Source organism: Sitophilus oryzae, unplaced genomic scaffold (genome assembly GCF_002938485.1).
Source record: "Sitophilus oryzae breed Bouriz unplaced genomic scaffold, Soryzae_2.0 scaffold_1525_pilon_pilon, whole genome shotgun sequence".
Lineage (NCBI taxonomy): Eukaryota > Metazoa > Arthropoda > Insecta > Coleoptera > Curculionidae > Sitophilus > Sitophilus oryzae.
In genome coordinates this window covers 1,040,819-1,062,881 of record NW_022146198.1, presented here as the reverse complement: position 1 = coordinate 1,062,881, position 22,063 = coordinate 1,040,819, and the positions used below count along the sequence as shown (strand labels likewise).

The 22,063-nt window shown below is 30.4% G+C and overlaps 1 protein-coding gene across 1 annotated transcript in view; it reads left to right on the top strand.

Annotated features, from left to right (window-relative positions):
- LOC115878791 (rho GTPase-activating protein 21-A-like) overlaps positions 1-22,063 on the top strand; it is a gene marked incomplete at its 5' end in the record, with an annotated part of 101,461 nt that overhangs the window by 20,447 nt on the left and 58,951 nt on the right. Inside the window, 4 exon segments of the mRNA XM_030895397.1 lie at positions 5,733-5,789; positions 6,224-6,338; positions 9,216-9,302; positions 14,567-14,723. Coding sequence (XP_030751257.1) covers positions 5,733-5,789; positions 6,224-6,338; positions 9,216-9,302; positions 14,567-14,723 — 416 coding nt within the window.

Sequence of the window (22,063 nt, the reverse complement as noted above, 5' to 3'; positions counted from 1 at the left end):
ATTTTTTTACTTTATTCGCAAGAAAATAACACTCTGAATAGAATTATATATCATATGTTAACTTTTGACATTTTCGCATATGGTTTATTTGAAATTATAACTTGCGGTTTGTAACGAAAATTTTACTCGAAATACCAAGTGTGTGATATCAAATTATTCATAAAAAAATGTTTTTTCCAAATATGCTAATGAGCCACCCTCGTTCCATTTGAAAAACTTGAGATATGATTAAAAATACGATTTGTGCAATTTCTAACTGGCCAGGACAAGATACTCAAAACATTAGACGATCAAATCTATTTTTCCAAGGCTCCTTGATTAAAAATTAGTGTTTTTAACATAGCCATGGCACTCTAGATTGAATTTTAAAATACGATTTTTATTAAGCGAGAATATCAAGAGTTAACATATGATGTCATTCTGTTCATAATGTCAGTTTCTATCGAATAAAGTAAACAAATACCGAGGGTGCTATTTAAAAATCAAAAGTTGTAGTCATTTCCGGTGAAACAGGAAGTGACCAAAAACAATTGAATACGTCAATCAATCCTAACTTATGTTATATGCTAACATACCAAATCACCCGGTATATAAAGTTCTTGGTAAGCTGTTCAGTTAAAATGTCCTTCAGTTAATCATTAAAGACAATTTCAAAAAGGTTTTGCATTAAATATCTACTTTAGTGTTGTTCTACCTATTTTTAAATAGCCATATCTCACCATTGTACCACAATTATCGCCAACGCCACAAGAATTTTTATCCACTCGCACCGCCTTAACGTTAAAACTTACTCTTTCCCTCCAGACTCTATTACGGCCACCCCTCCGCCACCGACCACCCCGGCTCGTTACCCCTCAATCCCCCTTATCCCCGAACCCGTCGCCCGACTCCAAACTCACTCCCCTCCTTCCCTCTCTGTTACCCCCGCACCCCCCACTCGCCCCACCAGCTTAGACTTGGAAGGACCGCAGCGACCTGCCAGACACAAAACCAGCTCCTCGTCAAACGAACTTGCTTGTGAGTTTTTTGGTTTGAGGTTGTCGGTTTTGAGCTATGCCACTTTCTGTCCTAACTTCGTGCTCTGCTCTTTACTGTCTTTGTCTGTGTTCGACTGTCGAACTGTCTAAACATACAATAGAATTTTTAACAGACAACTTTATCAAACTCCAATACTGTGAACTATTTACTGACAATGCCGTTTACGTGTATAATAATATGTTTACTACCTTTTTTATCAAGGTTATCGAAGAGATAACTCTTTGTAAAAAATGTCTGTACCTATGTGGCGGATTCATCTATCCAAAAAAATCCTTTATGGGTATTTCGCCACTGCACTGCAAGAAAAATCTACAAAATAAAATAGTTATTTTTTGTAAACACTTCTGGCGTTAAACCTAAACGGACGCTGCTTGTCAGAAGTTGTGTTTACAGTAATAAAAATTTGCCCAACAAAGAAAAAAATGCTTAACGTTTCGGAAAGTTTTCTCTTTCCGTCGTCGGAAGCAAAAAAAATATAAAGAATCAAGAAAAAGACAATTTAAAATAAATAAATTTGTTCTCGAATTGTTCAATTTAAATATGTGTTTACAAAAAATAACTATTTTATTTTGTAGATTTTTCTTGCAGTGCACTGGCGAAATACCCATAAAGGATTTTTTTGGATAGATAACTCTTTGGTAACCTTGATAAGGAGCACCACTCAGGAGTACTATTGTATTCAACTTCTTTGATTGAAATTAGAGATAAGGTTTGTACAAGAAGCCATCTAGGTCTTCAGATGTGGATGGAACATGCTATCACGTGTTAACCAGTCATTTTTGTTGTCTCCATCTGATTAACTTGTTATCAAAAAAGAAGGATTTATGTACGGATTCGTTTACAAAAAGGTTTAAAATATTGTATATTCAAAAAGTCATTCATTTCTTTAGATGTGGATGGAACATGCCATCTGAGTACCAAAATCAATCTTTAAAATACTTCCTGTTTTTTTACAATTTTTTTACATTTTTTTACAACCTAACATAGTTTTAAAACGGTAGCACATATAATCCGCTCTTCATGTCTTCGGATGAGGTGGATGCAATATACCATTAGAAGTATCCTTATATCGGGAGTTTCATTAACTTGGTAGTGATTACTTCAACAAAAAAATAGTATTCGCTAAAAAGACATATCCATCTTCAAATGTGGATGGAATATGCGGAGTACTCAGAAACCCGACTGTTTAACTTCCTGGAGCCCCTGATAATCTTAGTCTACTTTGGGTTTTAGGATATTGTGGGATTGAGGTGACGCATTTTCAAGACGGTCAGACACAAAAATTATTGGGCAAAACGACAATACAGGATGAGATAACATATTGGTTAATCATGTAACAAAATAAGCAAGAGACTGCTTTATTTAAGTGGAAGAAATCGAATGCATTTCACTATATAAACAGACCTGGACTAAATGAATCTGTGTAATGATACCTTTGTAAGATACCTTGATAACTTTACTGTAAAATGTAACCAGTAATATGGTACCTCGATCATGGATTAACTGGCCCACTATAGATAGACTGAAGATATATGGACATCCAAGGGTAGACCTAAGTATTTGAAAAAGGCATCCATTAAAAAAAGCAGGGGATTATCCATGGTATCATTTTTTTTGAATGATTATTATAATTAAACACAGTAAGTACAATAAACCTAAATGCTGCCGTGCTGTGTGGAGACAAAAGTCAGATAGCTTTGAAAATGTCATCCATGTTTAAAGTAATTACAACTTCTGACTAATCAGAAGTTGCAAGTCACTCCGAGGTACTCTTATCATTAATTGATTAACATTAATGGTATGACTGAAGAACTTACAAGTAGTAGGTTAGATACAAAATTTGTATTCTTGTCTTATACACCAAAATGTAGATCTGTAGCCAGAATAAAGACTGATCTGATACCAAGAACAGAAGACATACGAATAAGCAAACGTAGACCTAAGACATTTATACTCACTGAAGAATAATTTCTTGCAAGATATTAAAATGTTGGAGTAAATACAGGAACTTGTAGTACAGATTAAATGTACAGATGTTGGCTTCCAAAAATGACAGAAATAAAACCCTTTACATGACTGATTCGAAAGTACAATGTTTGCGACAGATCTAGTTTGTCTAGTCAAAAACAAATCGCAAAAGTTTTTAGTTATACAGTATACAGGGTTGTTCACCATATACCACACGGAGTATTGTAGCTAAATGATTAGATTTTTACAAATTGTAAGTTTTGGGTTCGTTGAAGGACTATTAGAGCTACAATTTAAAAATATTTTTACAAGATACAGAGTGTCCCAAATAAATAAAAAATATCAAAGTTGTATTTTTTTTAAATGGAACACCCTGTATATTATTACATTTTTAGTTTCTACGATTAAAATAAAGTAAAATTTGATTAAAGGTTTATTATACTTAAACCTTACCGTTTTTTGAAATATTTTCAATTTTGTGAAATTGCAGTATAAATTTTAAGGCGTTTTTCTCCGAGGGGTATCAAAGTTTTTAATACTAAATATTTACTGAAGTTTATTTATTCATCAGTTACTGTGTTGCAATAATAAAAATTTTACTACCTTATACAGAGTGTCTAAATATTTATTTTAAATAATTATTAGCTTTAAACGGCAATAATTTGTTTAATTTAAATGGAACACCCTGTATATTTTATAGAAGAATCAGATGAACAATTTAATTGTCTATCAAATTGTATTATACCATTTTTTACCTATCTCTTCAAGTTTCCGTAGAAAATGATTTTTCTTGTAATTTAGATCTCATTTATCGATATACCCATGGAATACTGACATTTTAGATTATTTTTAAAGATGTACCAAATTTTTAAAGAGTACATATACTAATATCGTTGATATAGTTTGTTTATTTCATTAAAAAATAAAAAAAAACTGTTTAAATATTTGTTAAAGAGGACCAATTAATATGATTCCAGTATGCAAACTACATTAATTGACTGTTAGCGTTGATTAATAATAATTGCTCCAAACTAAAAAACTGTATTATGTATGTGTATTAGACAGTGTGGTAAAAAAACTAACACCTTAAAAATGATATTTCATTTTTTGACAAATGCTTATTTATAACAACAGAGACGTACCATTTTCATAACTTATTATTATATCGATTTCTGATTCAAATCTACATTTATTTAGAATAATTTATTAACGAACACAATTAAGTATGTAATTAATTAGTATTTGGGCGGAAATACTGGTAGTATATTTAATTAATGGTATACTTTTTTATAAAGATTTAAATAGTTTTCTTTTTGCATACAAATGGGCTAGTAATATTATCGTTTTACTAAAAACGATAATATTACTAGCATGTACATTTTGTACATTTGTTGTTTTAAAAACAATCTGAAAAAATGCATTTTCTACGAAAACTTGAAGGGATAGGTAAAAAGTGGTATAATACAATTTGATAGACAATTAAATTGTGCATCTGATTCTCATAAAATATACAGGGTGTTCCATTTAAATTAAACAAGTTATTGCCGTTTAAAACTAGTAATTATTTAAAATAAATTTTTAGACACTCTGTATAAGGTAGTATAATTTTTATTATTGCAACACAATAACTGATTAATAAATAAATTTCAGTAAATATTTAGTATTAAAAACTTTGATACCCTCGGAGAAATGAAGCCTTAAAATTTATATTGCAATTTCACAAAATTGAAAATATTTCAAAAACGGCAAGGTTTAAGTGTAATAAACCTTAATCAAATTTACCTTCATTTTAATCGTAGAAACTAAAAATGCAATAATATACAGGGTGTTCCGTTTAAGAAAATACAACTTTGATATTTTTTATTTATTTGGGACACTCTGTATCTTGTAAAATTATTTTTAAATTATAGCTCTAATAGTCCTTCAACGAACCCAAAACCTACAATTTGTAAAAATCTAATCGTTTAGCTACAATATTCCGTGTCGTATGTGGTGAGCAACCCTGTATAAGTAAAAAATGTGTATTTTTTAAACCCTTTGACACCCTATTGTATGTTTAGACACAAACAATTCTTCACATCTATTAGGATGAATTCAACAATTTTAAAAGATGTAATGTTTTCTTTTTTCTTTTTCTTATATTTATATCGATTTCTTTCTGCTTTTTATAAAAAAAACTAAAAAATGAACATTGAGAATATAACTGAACAACCATATTAATGTTACTTTAACAACTTTTTAACTAAAACATGCATAATGAATGCATTGTTCCGATTTATTTGCTACTGTTAATACCATTTCTTCGAAAGAAACATTCTTTTGTATAATGTTGTCTGTTTCGTTTATGTTTGAATGGTTTTTAACAGGGTAATATAAAAGAGTAGACGTAAAAAATATAAACAGAAAAGCTGTATAACGTCAAACAAAAAGAAAAAAATTGATTGATTATACTTTTTTTTGCTTTATAACTTTTATTTCGTTTATTTTTATTTATTGTTATTATAGTTTTTCATTTTGTACTTGAATTTTTAGTTTTGTTTTTTGTTTTACTTCCTTTATTTACTATTTCTTACTAGTACTAGCTCTTTCGATTTCGTAACTTACTTGATTGTGGTGAGAGAGTCGTTTTAACGCATCTTTATTCTCGTGTCCTGTCTAATCGATCTGTAATTAACAAATAACTGACGTTTAATGTTTCTTGTGTTAACTGCTTACTTCTATTTTAGCTAATCTTCACGAAAAAGCCATTGTCGTTAAACGGAGAAATAAAAATACTAACATGGGTAAGTTATGGTGTCAATGTATAGTAACATCGTATCATTAAGATATAAAGATTTTATCTGCGATTGGAACAGTTGTTTTGTGTTGTCAACGCTATTTTTCCCTGTAAAATGAAAAAATTAAGATTTTTTTCATGTTAAAATAATCTTAGGGTAAACTTAGTAAGACATAATTGTAACTGCCATTGAACTGTTAACTGAAATGATAGACAGAATTGTCACTGCCAGGGATCTTCCTGTTGGAGTGGTTTGGTTTGGTTTGGTGAAAAAATGAAGAAAAAAGTCTCAAATATTTGTTATATGCACTTAAAAGCGTTACAACAATATTAATTATATTACAACGCAGACATAATCTGAGCCTTTTATGAATTTGCTTTCTTTTAATTATTAGTAATTAGAAATCAAGCATGTATTAACAAAACTTTCGTGTATTTTAGGTGATGACAGATCGAGAAGACCCGATTCTTACCTTAAGGCTACCAAAGGTGAGCAGGCATCTCTTGGAAGTGATCTCAGCGATTTTGAAGATGTCACTTCCCAAATGCTCCGGAAGTAAGTCCTTTAAAAACACTTTTATTATGTAATTAATTAATTTATTTACTGTTAAATGTCAAGGCACAATATATCGCACTGTAATTTTGTTTCTCACGCGATACTTTTTATGTATTCACAATATTATTGTTCACTTGGTGGGCTAAACACTCTGCTTAATGTTATTAAAAGGGTTGGTGGGATAAATGAAGAAGTATTTAATCAAATAACATTTATTTATAGCTCTAGCTAGTGTGCTTTTAGCTTGAGAGGTTTATGGGCAGTGTCGTCGAAATGTATCTAAAGTATACAGAGTGTTCCAGGCTGAGCGTGCATTAGAAGTTTCTAAAGAACTACAATATCTAGATCGGAGATTTTTTGCACATCATTGTTTCACAATTAGATCTATCGATTAAAAATATTTTCAATATGGCAGCACTTCCGGAAATACCGGAAGTCGACAGCAACTTTCTTATTTTAAATGAGTACCTCTATTTTTTGTTACATATTTAAATTCTCTATCAAATTTTATGAATTTTTATGTCAAACAGTTTATATCTAACATTAACCGTTTTTGAGAAAAAAAAATTGGAACAAAAAACTGAACTGCCTGTCAAAAAAAATTGTATAGCCTAAACATCAAATTTAGTGATTACCACAGCCATTGTTTGAGTATCATATAATATTGGCTGTAGCTGTCATGGAAGAGATTAATAAATTATCATATAAATCATTTTTTTAAATGGAAACCCACTTTTTTATTTCACTAGTGAAGAGGTTTTTTAATTCGTTACTTTTTGATTATACATATTCCTTTACCCAAATTAAATCGTTTGTATGTTATTTAAGATTTAGTTTTAAAGCGTATATTTTTCTGTTTTTTAACCAGTAGCCTATTACGTTAAACGTCAAATGATGTAAAATTAATTAATTACTAAAATTCGAGATATATTTTTATAAATACACTTTATAAAATTTTAGCAGTAGTATTTATAATAAATAAAATTCAAATAATTACTTTTTTGACAGAAGGAAATAAAATGTATGATGGTTTGACACTTAATATCAAAGGAAGCTAGATAAAATGAAGAAAAATTTACGCTTTAGAACTAAATATTAAATAACTTAAAAACGATTTATTTTAGGTATAGGAACATATATATACTCTGTTTTTTTTTCTCAGGTAAGATTTCGACAGACTATGACAGAAAAAAAGCAGATGACTTCCATACCAATCCATTTATTTCACTAAAAACAGTTTCTAATATTTTTTAAGTTAACTATGGATGGATTTATAAGTAAATACGTCATGCGTCGTCTCTTGTTGTTTTTAACTAGTTTTATTGGTTTATTTCAAAAACGACAGATCATGTTTCAATATTATTGGTTTGACGCAACGATAACGACAAACGGACTCCGATGCGTATGAACCCGACTGAGAGTTGTCAAACTCTTGCCAAATTATAGGTTATAATTTTGTGTCAATTTTTTTGGACTGTGTTGTTACTTGTGTTTCGTGTTTTTTAAAATTAAGTGGGGGAAAACTCGAAGGAAAATTAAGTGTTGACCCAGACCATAGTTTAGTTAATATTCGGTGCCCAGAGACCGCCAGAAACACAGTTTGCCAGACACTATGGCTTGCTATGGCCAGGGAGCTGTATTAGCCACAAATAAAGTTGTATACCATCTCGTATATGGTACCAAAAACTGGAGTTTCTGTAAAATAACATCACACGATAGGTAAATAATACATTTCAGTACTAGCAGACAAAATTAAGATTAAAGTTAATTAACAAAGATTAGATTTTTTCAGTTTTATACAGTTTTTTTTGCAATATTTTGAAGTAATCACACTTGTCACTCAAAATTTAAATATATTAATTATGCGTTCCAATTGTACCAACATATTTCTTTGTAAAATAAAATAAACTACTTTGAAATTAAAATGACAGACACATCTATCACTGTCAAGGATTTTGTCGTTTGGACAGACTATAATCAAAAAGTAATGTAATAATAATAGGCTCCCGTATATAGCGTTTAACGCCTTGGGAGCAGCAAGGTACAGCTTGCCATGCTAAAGTTAAAAAACACAGCTTGCCATGCTGTACAAAAGCATGGCATCAAAAAGTAACGAATTGAAAAATCTTTTCACTATTGAAATAAAAAAAAGTGATTTATGATAATTTTTTAATCTCTCAATTCCATGACAGCTAGGGGCAATATTATATGATATTCAAACAATTTAATTTTTGAAATAGAGAGCCACGTGTCTTCTCTTTATGTCACAGTGGCTGTGGTAATCACTGAATTTGACATTCAGGCTAACACATTTTTTTGACAGGCAGTTTTTTCCTTGAAAAACATTTTTTTCTCAAAAACGGTTAATGTCAGATATAGACTGTTTGATATCAAAATTTATAAAATTTTAGAGAGAATTTAAATATGCAATAAAAAGTAGGGGTGTCCATTTAAACTAAGAAAGTTACTGCCAACTTCCGGTTTTTCCGGAAGTGCCGCCATCTTGAAAATATTTTTAATCGATAGATCTCATTGTGAAACAACGATGATGTGCAAAAAATCTCCGATCTAGATCTTACAGTTCTCTAGAAACTTCTAATGCACGCTCAGCCTGGGACACCCTGTATACAGGGTGTTGCTAAAAATTTTGACCTGAAAGAAGATAAGATTCATCGTAAATATGAATCTTACAATAATTTTTAGGACCATCCTGTACATTTGTACAGGATGGTCCAGACATTTGTCTAGGCATTATTCTTGACAATATTATGGCGGTTCTGAACCAAATTTCTTAAAAAACTTTATTATATCCAAGGAGAAATTGATGAAAAATTTCGGTTGTTTTTTGAGTTTTATAGTGTTATTTTTTTCTGTTAGCCGATATAGGAAATGGCAACCGTCCCCATTTTGGGGAGACATTGACCAGCTGCGCAAAATGTTTGAGGAATCCGCATCCTCTAAAGGGTGAGAGCTTTCGTGTGTCATTTGCTTGCACAGCTTGCGGCTTTTTTCTTTAATCTAACAATCTAACCCACTACTACCGGTCTGATATAGTTTTTAATTGAACAACATTTCAGCTAATAATAAAATGAATCATTAACATATAACATTCGATAGGATAGAAATTAACGAGTGTGAAATTTTTGTGTGAATAAGTAGACTCATACATCATGAATTTAGTAATATGTATAAAAATGTTTTTACTTGAAAAAGTAATCTATTAAAGACAGTTATAACAAAAAATATAATAATTAATTCATTAATTAATAATTATTAATCATACTTCAGAATTCACTTTGACGATTTACATATTAGATAAAATCAGAGTAAGAGTAACTTTTCGACTGGTAAAATGTTCAGAATTGACCTAAATCTGTACCTATATCAATGATGTTACTAATATAACTCCATACTGTGATTTTTTAGTAAGTAAATACACTCACCGGTGCAAAAAAAAACTTGCACCTTAAAATTTTATACAGGGTGGCCCATCGAAAACGTTCCGCAAGGCATAACGGCCAGGGTAATTTTTTTTTCAGATCAAAATCGTCTTCGTTGAGTTCTTGTACCAACTGAATTTTGTCCGGGTGGAACTTGTGCTTTTTTAATATCCTTTGGACACTTGTACGATTCACGCCGGTCTCATTGGCTAATTTTCTTGTACTCAGCGTACTATCCATGGCAACTTGACCCAATACGAATACGTCCATAGCTTCATTTACTACAATATTTTCCCTCTGCGTCTTTTTATTCATAACGGAATCAGTTTCGCTAAATTTTGCTACTAACTCGCGAATAATTTTGCCATAAAGGTGTTTGTCAAGATGGCGTTCATTGAATATCTGCGCAAACCGATTGCCACATTCATTATTTTTAAAATAAAGTTCGATTATTTAGACTTTTTCTGCAAATGAGTACACCATAATTGTTAAAAAGTTTAACGAGATTGAGAAGAACTTCAACGCACATCTCACAGAACAGCTATCTAGCAACTACCGCACCTGATCGCTCAACCTTGGGCAAGTGAAAAAATGCGTAAACATAGAAGTGTCTAGCCCTAGCATTCAACTATTAGGCTTGACCAATCAGGTTGGTTAGCGTGGTTATTTGGAGTGTGTTAATTCATTTCTGTTTTTCAAAAACTCTAACGTGATTGGTCGGATTTAATAGTTGCCTGCTAGGGCTAGACACAAGTCGTAAACATCTAGAAATAATAAAAAAACAGCAAATTGGTCGAAGGAATTTATCCTTATCATTTAAGCTTGTTTTATATAGACGCGAATCGCGAATTGTGAAAAGCGATTCGCCAAAAAATATTCGCAAAATTTGGACCTATTTCATACAGTCGCGAATTTTTAGGGACATTTCATTTTTGCTCCACTGAAAGTTACCAAAAAAAAATCATAACCTGAGATAAGTTAATTTGTTTTATACATATTTATTCGTGTTTACGATCTTTATTTTATATTTTATAGCATACAATATGAGTTTAAATTTGTTTAATAATTATGAATATCGATTACGATTGTGGGATTGGAATAGAATAAGGTGTAAAATTGCCATTTACTTATTGTTAAAACGTAGAAGAGAATGGGTTTATAGCACAGGTTTATAGGTCATTTATGGGCCATTTGGGACATGTGAAATATTCAAATTTCGTAAGCAACAAGGTGCTTGTCGCAGTTTAATTCAAAAAATAAGGAAGAAAAATGAGAAAAAATTTAGGAATTTTCACAGATTGTCTGTATAGGAGTTTGATAACTTGGTTGAAGTTGAAAAATTGTCGCCATATATATCAAAAACATATTATGTACGAGAACCCATTTCAACTGGAGAAATGCTTTCAGTTACTTTGCGGCAGCGTCGTCAAAATAATCGATAACCGGATCACAACACCATTCTGCGCAAACGCGTACCTTAAAATCGCGCGAATATTCGCAAAAAGTTGAAAACACTTTAACGTTCCCGCCCTCCAAATTTTAAATCTTGCGAATTGCCAAAATCTTAAAATTTCTGACAGCGCCGCCATGATCAGTAAAATTGGACCAATGAGAGCAGTTTCGCAAAATCGCAATTCGCGTCTATATGAAACAAGCTTTACTCTGATAAATGTTTAAATACATTTTTCAAATTTCAATCCTTCATATTTTCTCAATGACTCGGCCGATTCTCAAAAACGAAACGGGGAAATATAGAGAGTAGAAAGCTTTTTTCATTGCGGCGCCACTTGACCCCCCTTCCCAATTGAAAAAAGTTGGGGGATAGCACCCCCGCTTAGAGGGTTGAAGATTTTGCAATCATTTTTGGGGCAAAAGTTGTCCCCCTCACAAACAAAATTGACGTGTTTTTGGATTTTCTGAAAAAAATTGCCTTGACCGTTATGCCTTGCGGAACGTTTTCGATGGGCCACCCTGTATAAGATTTTGATATAGATTTATCGATTTAGTAAATATTTTGGCATTTTTTAAAATATATTTAATTCTTCACAATTTTTTAAACTGGATTGATTTTTACCACATAAATGTGTTTATGAAAGTTATTAAATCGTTTATATCTTTTACTTGGAAAAAGTAAAAGTAGTTCATGTTGCAGAATTTTGTTGGTGGTTTTTTCACATATATAAATTTTCCAAGAAGGTGTTAAAGCTCAAAGACTCATTGGTGCTAATAATATGTCGTAATATGAAAAAAGAAAGTGTTTTTTACAAAAGTTTATCACTGAAAAGGTGACTAATAAGTTCATTTTCTTTTTCCGAGTCTTTTTGTTTAATCAGGAAATTAGGATTCTAGATTTTTTGAAGAATTTTTCTGTTATCAAATAGATATAGATAATACAAATTCGTTTGCCTTCCGTTACCAAAGTATCATGTAACTTCTGAGAAAGGGTATATTTATATTTACTTGTGATATTAGCAATTTTATTTTACAGTTTATTGTTACAAATTAGATTATTTTGTTTGATCTGTTTATGATAGTTTTGTTTGTGAAATGTATCTGTTTTGTTAAGTTAAATTTGGGCTAATTTATATTAAATAGCTATGTGTATATAACCTGCTATCTGAAATTATGAAGAGTTTCTTTAATTTTGAACATATTTAAATTACAGAAAAAATACGCTTTAAAGTAAATTTAAATAAAATATGGCATAGTAACATGTAAAATAAAAAAATGTTTAGAAAATTTTTTTCAGTAATGAAATAAAAATGGTAGGTTTTCTTTTGAAAAAAAATAGTGGAGATCACTTTTTGATAGCTAAATTGGGGTAAAAAAAGGTTCTACTCATTTCGAATATTTTTAAATAGATGTTTCACATACCGGGTGCGTCTCAAAAGTGGCTCACCCCTATAACTTTTTTATTTTGTGGAAAAATCAAAAGATGTAGTCATTTCCGGTGAAGCAGGAAATGACCAAAAACAATTGAATACGTCAGTCAGTCCTAATTTATGTCACATACTAATATACCAAATCTCGGTTGCTTTTATCTGAAAAAATAAAAAAATTATAAGGGTGAGCCACTTTTGAGAGGCACCCGGTAGATCAGTATCTTTAACATCATTATTATATGATTTTTTATAGACTTTTTCGCTGTTAAAGTCCGAAATGGATTTTTAAAAAGGTAATTTTTTGGCTATGGAGTGTTTGGTATCAAAGTTTATAATATCAATGAATTTTGAGGTATGCCTTTAAAATTGCAAAGATACTATTAATTTTAGATATTTACGGAACTTAAAAATATTTTTATTTAGAGATTGATGTGATTGCCAGGAATACTTGCCTATGCGACTAGTTCCCGACCTAACCTATTTAACGGTCAATGCATTAAAAAAACAGAGCAAAAAAATAAACATCAAAGAAAACACGTGTTATATATAGGGTGTAAATAAATAAGATCTAAAATTTGTGAGGCGATTGCTGTTTTCAAAAATAAGGGTTTTTTCATATGGGGTATTTTCTCATATTGCATTGGGGTTAAATAAAATCACAATATTTTCGACTTATAAAATAATATAAAATTAACTACTTATAAGAAAATTAATAGCTATACAGAGTACGGCAATAGTGCGTCGTAAAAATGAACATTTTTTGTATTTAAAGTATTTCAAAATTTTTAATGGTTTTGCAGATACACGAAATATTATTTTATATGACTTTTTCAACGCTAAAATACGAGAGAAAAATCATTGAGTGGCTCTGATAAAAATTTACTGTGGAAAATGCCATATGAAATATAAAACCGCGAATATCTGCGAAACTGTTAAACATTTTGAAATACTGGGCTAATGAAATACTCTAAATAAAAAAAATGTTTATTTTTTAATTCTTCATCTATTGAAAAAATAATATACAGGAAAAAAAAAACAAGGAAAATTATTATTTTATATTTTAGAAAGTTTGGCGTAGAATTTTGAACATCCTGTATGATTTACGATCACCATAGTTATAACAAAGTAATTACAGACCATCTAAAGTAAATACCTAATATTAGTTTTGATTTCAGGACAGTTCTGGTATTTTTAATAATTTTTTTAAAAAAGGCTGAAAAAAATATATTTTTTATTAAATTATTAATATCTCTGAAACTATCGAAATATATTTACTCATATCTTAGGATTATGTAAAGTGATCTGAAAGGAAGCCAAAAATGCAAAAATACACAGGGTGTTCCATTAAGAAAAATCATCCCGATCCACTCACACTTTTTTGAACCACCCTATAGAAGTTAAAATATTTTCCCGAAATTTATCGTAGTACATACTTTTGGTTTGCAGTTATACAAAATTCTTAAGTTTTTTATTATAGCAGCTACCGATGCCCGACTCACTATTGCCGAACCCTGTACATTTATAAAAACTTTTTTACTTATTTTTATCTGCACAATATCCTACATAATACGAAGTTTCCGGAATACAAATTGGACCACCCTATATTTAAAATAAGCAACGTTATTTTTAATAATTATTCATCCATCCCGCGCGTTTTGGTACTTATTCATTCACACCCTGTATATACCAGAAAGATCTCACCGAAAATCATGATCAATCTCATTATCTCCTAATCATTCTCAAAACAACTCCTCGTCCCATTTTCCGTCCGATCGGTATCGAAATTCGCCAAAACGCTCATTAGCCGCGATAATTTTTCTCGGAAACCGGCGGCGGCGATGCCGCACGGCCAACCGCGATCTTTGCATCCGTCTCTAATCGTCTAATTTTCTTCTCTCTCCCGTAGCGGCAGTGGCAGCGCCAACAGCAGCAGCAGCGTGTCGCTGGAACGAGACAGAGCGTCGGCGGGTTTGAGCCCTCCCCTGTCCTACAAGAAGACGGAACCTAGCGACGTGGTGCGCGAAGGGCTGGTGCATTGCAAGATCCTGGAGATTGACGGCAAGGTGAGTGGTTTGTAGAGATTAAGGAAATGTCGTTAAATTTGTTGGAAGAAAAAATTATAACGTCAATCTAAAAAAAAATATAAAACTCTTCATATACGTACACGATACTGTACGTTATTTTTTATTTTTAAGAAATAATTATTAACATTCGTTACTGATCATACAGTTTATATCTACCTTTAAATAAAAAGATTAGGGAAGGAACATAACATATCAGCAAATTTAGATGGAGCGCGATAAGGGATTGACTTAAATTCTCTGGTATCAGTCCCCTAATGTAATTTAAAACGTGTAAAAATACACTCAGAAAAAAAACACAACGGAGAAATTTTTAGTCAATTTTAAGGTGTTATATTTCTGTTATTTTTAGCCCTATTATCATGATTTTTTAGCAAGCTGTACATAATTATCAAATATCAACTTTAATTCGTTTATAAAAAACTTAGTTTAGTTTTTTATAAACTTTAATATTTGGTATATTATACAGGGTTATTCGAGGGGCTGTTTTTTTACCTGCTTGTCATATTGAAAAATAACTTAAAAAAAATGATTTAATTGAAAATATTGCAAATTGTTGGTGTCAAGTTCATTTCGCTCTTAAAAATTAACCAATGCATATTTTAACATGATCCAAAAAATACCGTAAAATTATATTTTAGGAAAATTTACACAGGAAATTATTGCACAGGGTGTTTTAAAGTTAAGGGGAAAAAACAACTCCTCGATTAACCCTGTATAATACGCCAAATACTAAAGTTTATAAAAACTGAGTTTGCAAATTAAAGTTGATATAATTATATACAGGTTCCTAAAAAATTGATGAAAATAGGGCTAAAAATAACAAAAATATATATAGTCTGTCCAACGAGAAGATCCTTGACAGTGATAAATGTGTCTGTCATTTTAATTTCAAAGTAGTTTATTTTATTTTACAAAGAAATAAGTTGGTACAACTATAACGCATAGCAGGAAATTAATATATTTAAAATTTGACTGACAAGTGATTACTTCAAAATATTGTGAAAGAAACTGTATAAAACTGAAAAAATGTAATCGAGTTATTTTATTTAATAAAAAACGGTATGTGTTTAATACAAAACAAACAAGAACAAGACAACACATACCAAAAAAATATAAAAAAGAACTATTTCTTACTTTCAAGCTTTATGAAACTTTCGGCATTTATGATTATATTTATTAATATAACTTATGTACTTGTAAATTTGTAATATTCCACAGGAATAAATAAAACAACATAAATAAAACAAACTATTTTATTAATAATAACACTTACCAAATTTTATGCCTTAAGGGTTGATTAATTAACTTTAATCTTAATTTTTTTAAACCAGTACCTTCTGACATTATTTTTCTGCAGTACTAAAATCCATTATTTACCTATCGTGTGATGCCGATATTTTACAGATACTCCAGTTTATAGTATGTGTTTAGTAAGGTTCTTCTACCATATTCGAGATGCACTTATCTACGACGAGATGGTATACGAACTTTATTGATGGTAACTTTATTGATGTATAAGACTTTCTAGTATTAACGAGCGAGTATTAGCGAGTATTAACCATAAACTGTGCTCTGGGTCTAAAGTTAATTTTCACTCGATTTTTCCTCCATTTGACTTCAAAAGACACAAAACACACGTAATAACACGAATCAAAATGCATCATCTTCTAAAACGCAGGGTATTTTACAACATTATAACCTATAATTTGGCAAGACTTTGACAAGCGTCAAAAATCTAAAGGCGAGTTCATACGCATCGGCGTCCGTTTGTCGTTCATCGTTCCGTCAAACCAATAAAACTGAAATACGATCAGTGATTTTTAAAATAAACCAATAAAACTGGTTAAAAACAACAAGAGACGACGTATGACGGATTTATATTTAAACCCATCTATAGTTAACTTAAAAATTATTAGAAACTTTTTTTAGAAAAATAAATAGATTGGTATGGGACGTCATCTGCTTTTTTTCTGTCATCGTCTGTCGAAATCTTACCTGACAAAAAAAAACAGAGTATAATAATAATTAACATTCATTACTAATCAGTTTATAATATCTATCTCAGTCAGTAATTTATTGATATTTGTTGTATGTTGTCAGTAAATGTTAGTAGCTATGAAAATTGTTAAAAAATATATTTCTATTAAAAATAGATCAGTTATAATAATTCCTGAATAACAAAAATATCAATTACGCTACTGAAACCCCTCCAAAAATGAAAAATTCAAATTATGTATCCTAATTATTTTTCGACAAGTAGTAGACAAAAGCAAGGTGAGTCTTAATTAGGTGCAAATATTTACAGGGCTGGTAGAACTTGACAAAAGAAACATATTTTCTCATTACCGTTTTTTAAATAAGTCTAAAATAACCGAGTTATTCAAATTTGAAAATTAAAAAACAAATTTTTTATTTTTAAGAAATTTTGAGAGCCACCGGATTTTTTTCTGTATTTTAGTGCGGTAATATCAAAGATTAAGAAATATACAGTGGGAAAATTTGCGATGGACAGGCAGTTCTAAAAAGTTTTGGAAAATACAGGAACGAAATACGAATACAGTAAAATATAAAAGAAAATGCACGATGGTCAACATCTTTTTTTACGAAAAAACCTTCTAGACATGTTCCTGGAGAGATATATACCACTCTAAAAATATTTGCACATATTTAAGACTCACCCTCTATAGTTATTTACTACCCAAAATTATTTATTTCGATTTTAGACCAAGATCTATCACTCTGCATAACTATGACTATTTCACAGTATTTTTCTAGAATTTCCAATAATGTTGCTGTTAATTTAAGTTCTGACACAGTTTTCTTCTAGGTTTAGTACCTCTGAATAAAACCAATTATTGTAGAATACCTAAAAATAATATAACAGCTCAGAAAATCTGAAAATTTTCAAATTAATTTTTGTGTCATTTCAAACTTGAAACAGAACTCTGTCAGAATGGTTTTATGATGTCGATTCCATCTCTAAGGCATGAATACATGAATAGCGTTATACTCCTTCATTAATCTTTTTATAGAGAGATTCAAATAAATTTGCAATATAGATGGCCACTAAATATCTGAACAAAAGTCCACGCCTACATGGCATAACGTTGTTTTGTATATTAAATTATTTTTGACAAATAATTGCTTTTTGTAATTGAATACAGCTACGCAGTCAAGACATAAAGTATTTAATTTCATACCACTCCTACAAAACTTTATGTTTAATAATTTTAACTAATAATGGAAAATATAAAATTGTAATGCAGACCATATGTCACATTGGATATAATACTAGAGTTGTATCTGTAGATATTAGACAGTCTGCAGTATACATTAGTTCATGAGAAGCTGGTTAATAAAAATATCATATATTAATGACAGTCTCACATGTTGAGAGCTTTAAAAATTTTATTATTTGTAACTTATTAATTTTCAAAATTATCGAATTTTTTTTTCCGGTTTTTGTTTGGTTGGTCACTATAGAGAAGTATTTTGTCATTAGTCATAAACATAGTTATAAAGTTCTTTGTTTTTAGGGTGTACAGGTGCATATTATTAAACATTTGGTGTATTCGTTTATTGATATTTGAGGTCGATGTAGATGTAAAATAAAGTTCCTTACGCTAGTGATCTATTTAAATATATTATTAAACACTAAAGTTGTCCAGTGACCCTTATGAAACTTATGATCTTCCTCACCGCATTGCGCGATAAGTTTAATCTTTAACTGTGTATAGAATTATTTTGCAGATTATGTCTCACACATTATTTCCGATGTAGTTTTTGCAATATCGACATGCTAGGGCCTTAGATCATTTCTGTTGAAATTGAGATTTTTAAGTCTTTGAACTGATGCTTTTGTAAATGCATAGTGCTTCGTCCATCAGTTCCATGCCTATTACCATGCCTATTGAGCTTTCAATTTTATGTTAGTAGACCCACTACAGTTTTGACAGTCTTTCTGTGTTTGATTATCAGGTCTACCGTATATTTTGGCGAATGTTCTACTATGAACTTTTTCACCTGTTTTTGCTTTGGTGAATTTTTTCACCACACTAAGAGATTTGTTGGAAAATCACTGTTTTTTCAGCACTGAAGAAGGGTTCTGGATCTATAAATGACATTGATGCGGTCTTCAATTACATCAAACGGAAGCTTCTTCTTCTGTTTTACTTTTACGCTGTACTTTGCTTCTGAAATTAATGAACGAGTATGATATACAAGGTGAGTTTCCTACGATGTTCTCTACGGGTATCTCGGAAACTACTGGAAATAGAGAGTCGGTTAAATGGGGAAAGAATTGCAGTTTTAAGGGGTTATAAATATGCGCCTTTCAGATTTTTGAAAAAGTTCATGGCTTCGAAAAAAAAACAACAAATTTTGGCTATTTTAAAAATTGTCCTTAATTCTATTATAATCTATTTTAGACAAAAAGTTTTCAGATAAAGTTGTTGATAATCACATCCCTAATGAGTTTGTGTTCTCCGATTTTTTGGAAAGTCTGTCATTTTTGACATATAACACAACAAAATAAAACACTAAATCACCACAATACACCAAAACACTTTTACTTTTACACTGGACGCGCGTTTCGCTAACCACGTTAGCATCATCAGCAGATGATTATAAACTGAAAAAGGGACTTTTGATGATTATAAACTGAAAAAAAAAGACTTCAAGTGGAGAAAGATACGTCTAAATATTTTTCAATACCGTTTGATAGAGAGTTATCCCGTGGTCTAAAAGGAATTTTTAAGAATGTCAATTATAAACTTGTGTATAGTGCTAATAATAAATTACAACAATTATTAGGTAATCCAAAGGATAAAAAGCCTCCACTGGAAAGGTCGGGTATTTATGAAATTTCTTGTAAAGATTGTAATCAGCAATATGTTGGGCAAACTAGAAGATCAATATTAACTAGATTTAAAGAACATTGAGCTCAGATAAGATATGGTAGACCGGATAAATCTTGCGTTGCCGAACATATTGTTGATAAAGAACGTTGTATAGATCTTAATAATTTAAAATTAATTAAACAAGTCTCAAATTACAGGCACTTAGATGCATATGAACGCATCAGAATTAATAAATGTAAAGATAGTATGAACAGAGACAACGGTCCAATTCCTTCAAGTTCTTTGTTCCTACTACTCTAGTGGCGGAAATCTAACTGTTACGCTCAGTGGGCTCTGACTCGGTTGGCTAGATTTTGCCACGCCCAGTCGGTGCCCACTGAGCGAGCATATAAACGCTCAACTTGTAGATTGTACTTTAGTTTATAATCATCTGCTGATGATGCTAACATGGTTAGCGAAACGTTTTGAGTTTATAATCATCTGCTGATGATGCTAACATGGTTAACGAAACGCGCGTCCAGTGTAAAAGTAAAAGTGTTTTGGTGTATTGTGGTGATTTAGTGTTTTATTTTGCTGTGTAACACCAAACGTTCCAATCCTCAACTGTAATATAACACAAACATATGTTTTTTTTTTAAATGGAAACCATAGTTTACCAATAATCCTACACGCTTTTCTTCATTTGAAAAATTCATATTTACAATTTTTGTTAATTTTAGTTTACAAAGTTTGGATGTGACAGTTTCACATTTCTGAGAGCAACGACGATTGAACTTGTTTCCATGGCTAACTCTGTGCAATTGTTTAAAAATGATAATAATTGGGTATACTCAGTCATTTTTCGAAAAAAAAACATATAGCTTATATATATCGCTGAAAAGCTTAAAAAATGGCGGTTTTTATGAAGTCATGGCCAACTATGGTTTCCATTTAAAAAACATATGTTTGTGTCATATGTGAAAAATGACAGGCTTTAGAAAAAATTGGCGGACACAAACTCATTACGGATGTGATTATCTACAACTTTTATCTGAAAACTTTTTGTCTAAACTAGATTATAATAGAATTAGGGACAATTTTTAAAATAGCCGAAATTTGTTTTTTTCGAAATATCTAGTAAGCCATGAACTTTTTGAAAAATCTTGTATGTCAAATCGCAATAAAAACTCAGGTAAAGAAGAAATGAAAGCCAATGCAAGAACGTACACCAATATAGAACAGACTTATTGCTTACATTTTCACATTTTAATAAAACTATAATTTCAATCAAATGTAATGAAGCTATGCATTCTTACAGTAACGGTAATTAAGGAAACAAACACTAAGTGACCTGTTCTTTTTCAAATTCATAAACATATCAAGCTTTTCTCAACGCTTTTAAACGATTACATCAACATCTTTCCGGTTTTGTTATCGCTTTATACCGTCTAATGCCCTAAAGAAATAATCGGCGTGTCATGATCTGATTGATCTATTTTAAACGAGTATAATAATGGCCCGTTTAATTTTTATTTAGTTATTAATGTCGGATTCTTTTATAGAAAGTGTACTTAATCATGGTTGAACTAGTATAGTTTATCTTTTATTTTATTTTTAAGATAAAATTGTCTTTAGTGGTGTGTGTAATATACTATATGTTTATATTTAATTTATATTAAATTTTACTCAAAAATTTCCCATACGTAGGTACCTACCAAAAATTTTTCCGTAATGCAACTATAAATTTACTGCTAATTTATTTTTAACTTTTATATGTTTTGATGGGGTCTAATTTGCAGATAAATTATATTAATATATTTCTTATTTAAATAATAAAATTCTGTATTTTTCAGATTGTGTAACAATCTGTAAATGCATAACAAATTTAGAAATTTATTTTGTGTTTCATATCTTTCGTATGATTTATAGGGAATATTCAAGATATTTTGAACATTATATTGTTGATTAAAGTATAAGCTATATCTATGAATCATCTATTATTTTGATCATTTTTTAAACAAGTTTACAATAGGTTTGTTTATATTGCAGAATTTATACTGTACTATTAATGCATACGTCATTAATTCATATTATTCAAAACAATTTGCTATTCGTAATATGCGACATACATCTTTTTATTTATTTATGTTTGAAGCAAGATGAACTCAGAGTTTTGCGAAAACTGGATTTTGCCAGAATGTAATATTTATGTTTAACATGCTTAAAACTAAACAGAGTAATTTACGATAAATTAAATTTCAATTTAAACAGCTTTAATATTTTACCATAATTAGAATTTGAAACAATAAATATACAGGGTGAGTCCTAAATAAGTGCAAATATTTTCAGTGTTAGTAGATGTCGAAGAAACATGTTTTCTCTTTACCGTTTTTCAAATAAGTCCAAAATAACCGAGTTCTATCTCGAGAAAAATCTATTTATTCTTAAAAACTTTTGGGAGCCACCGATTTTTTTCTGTAT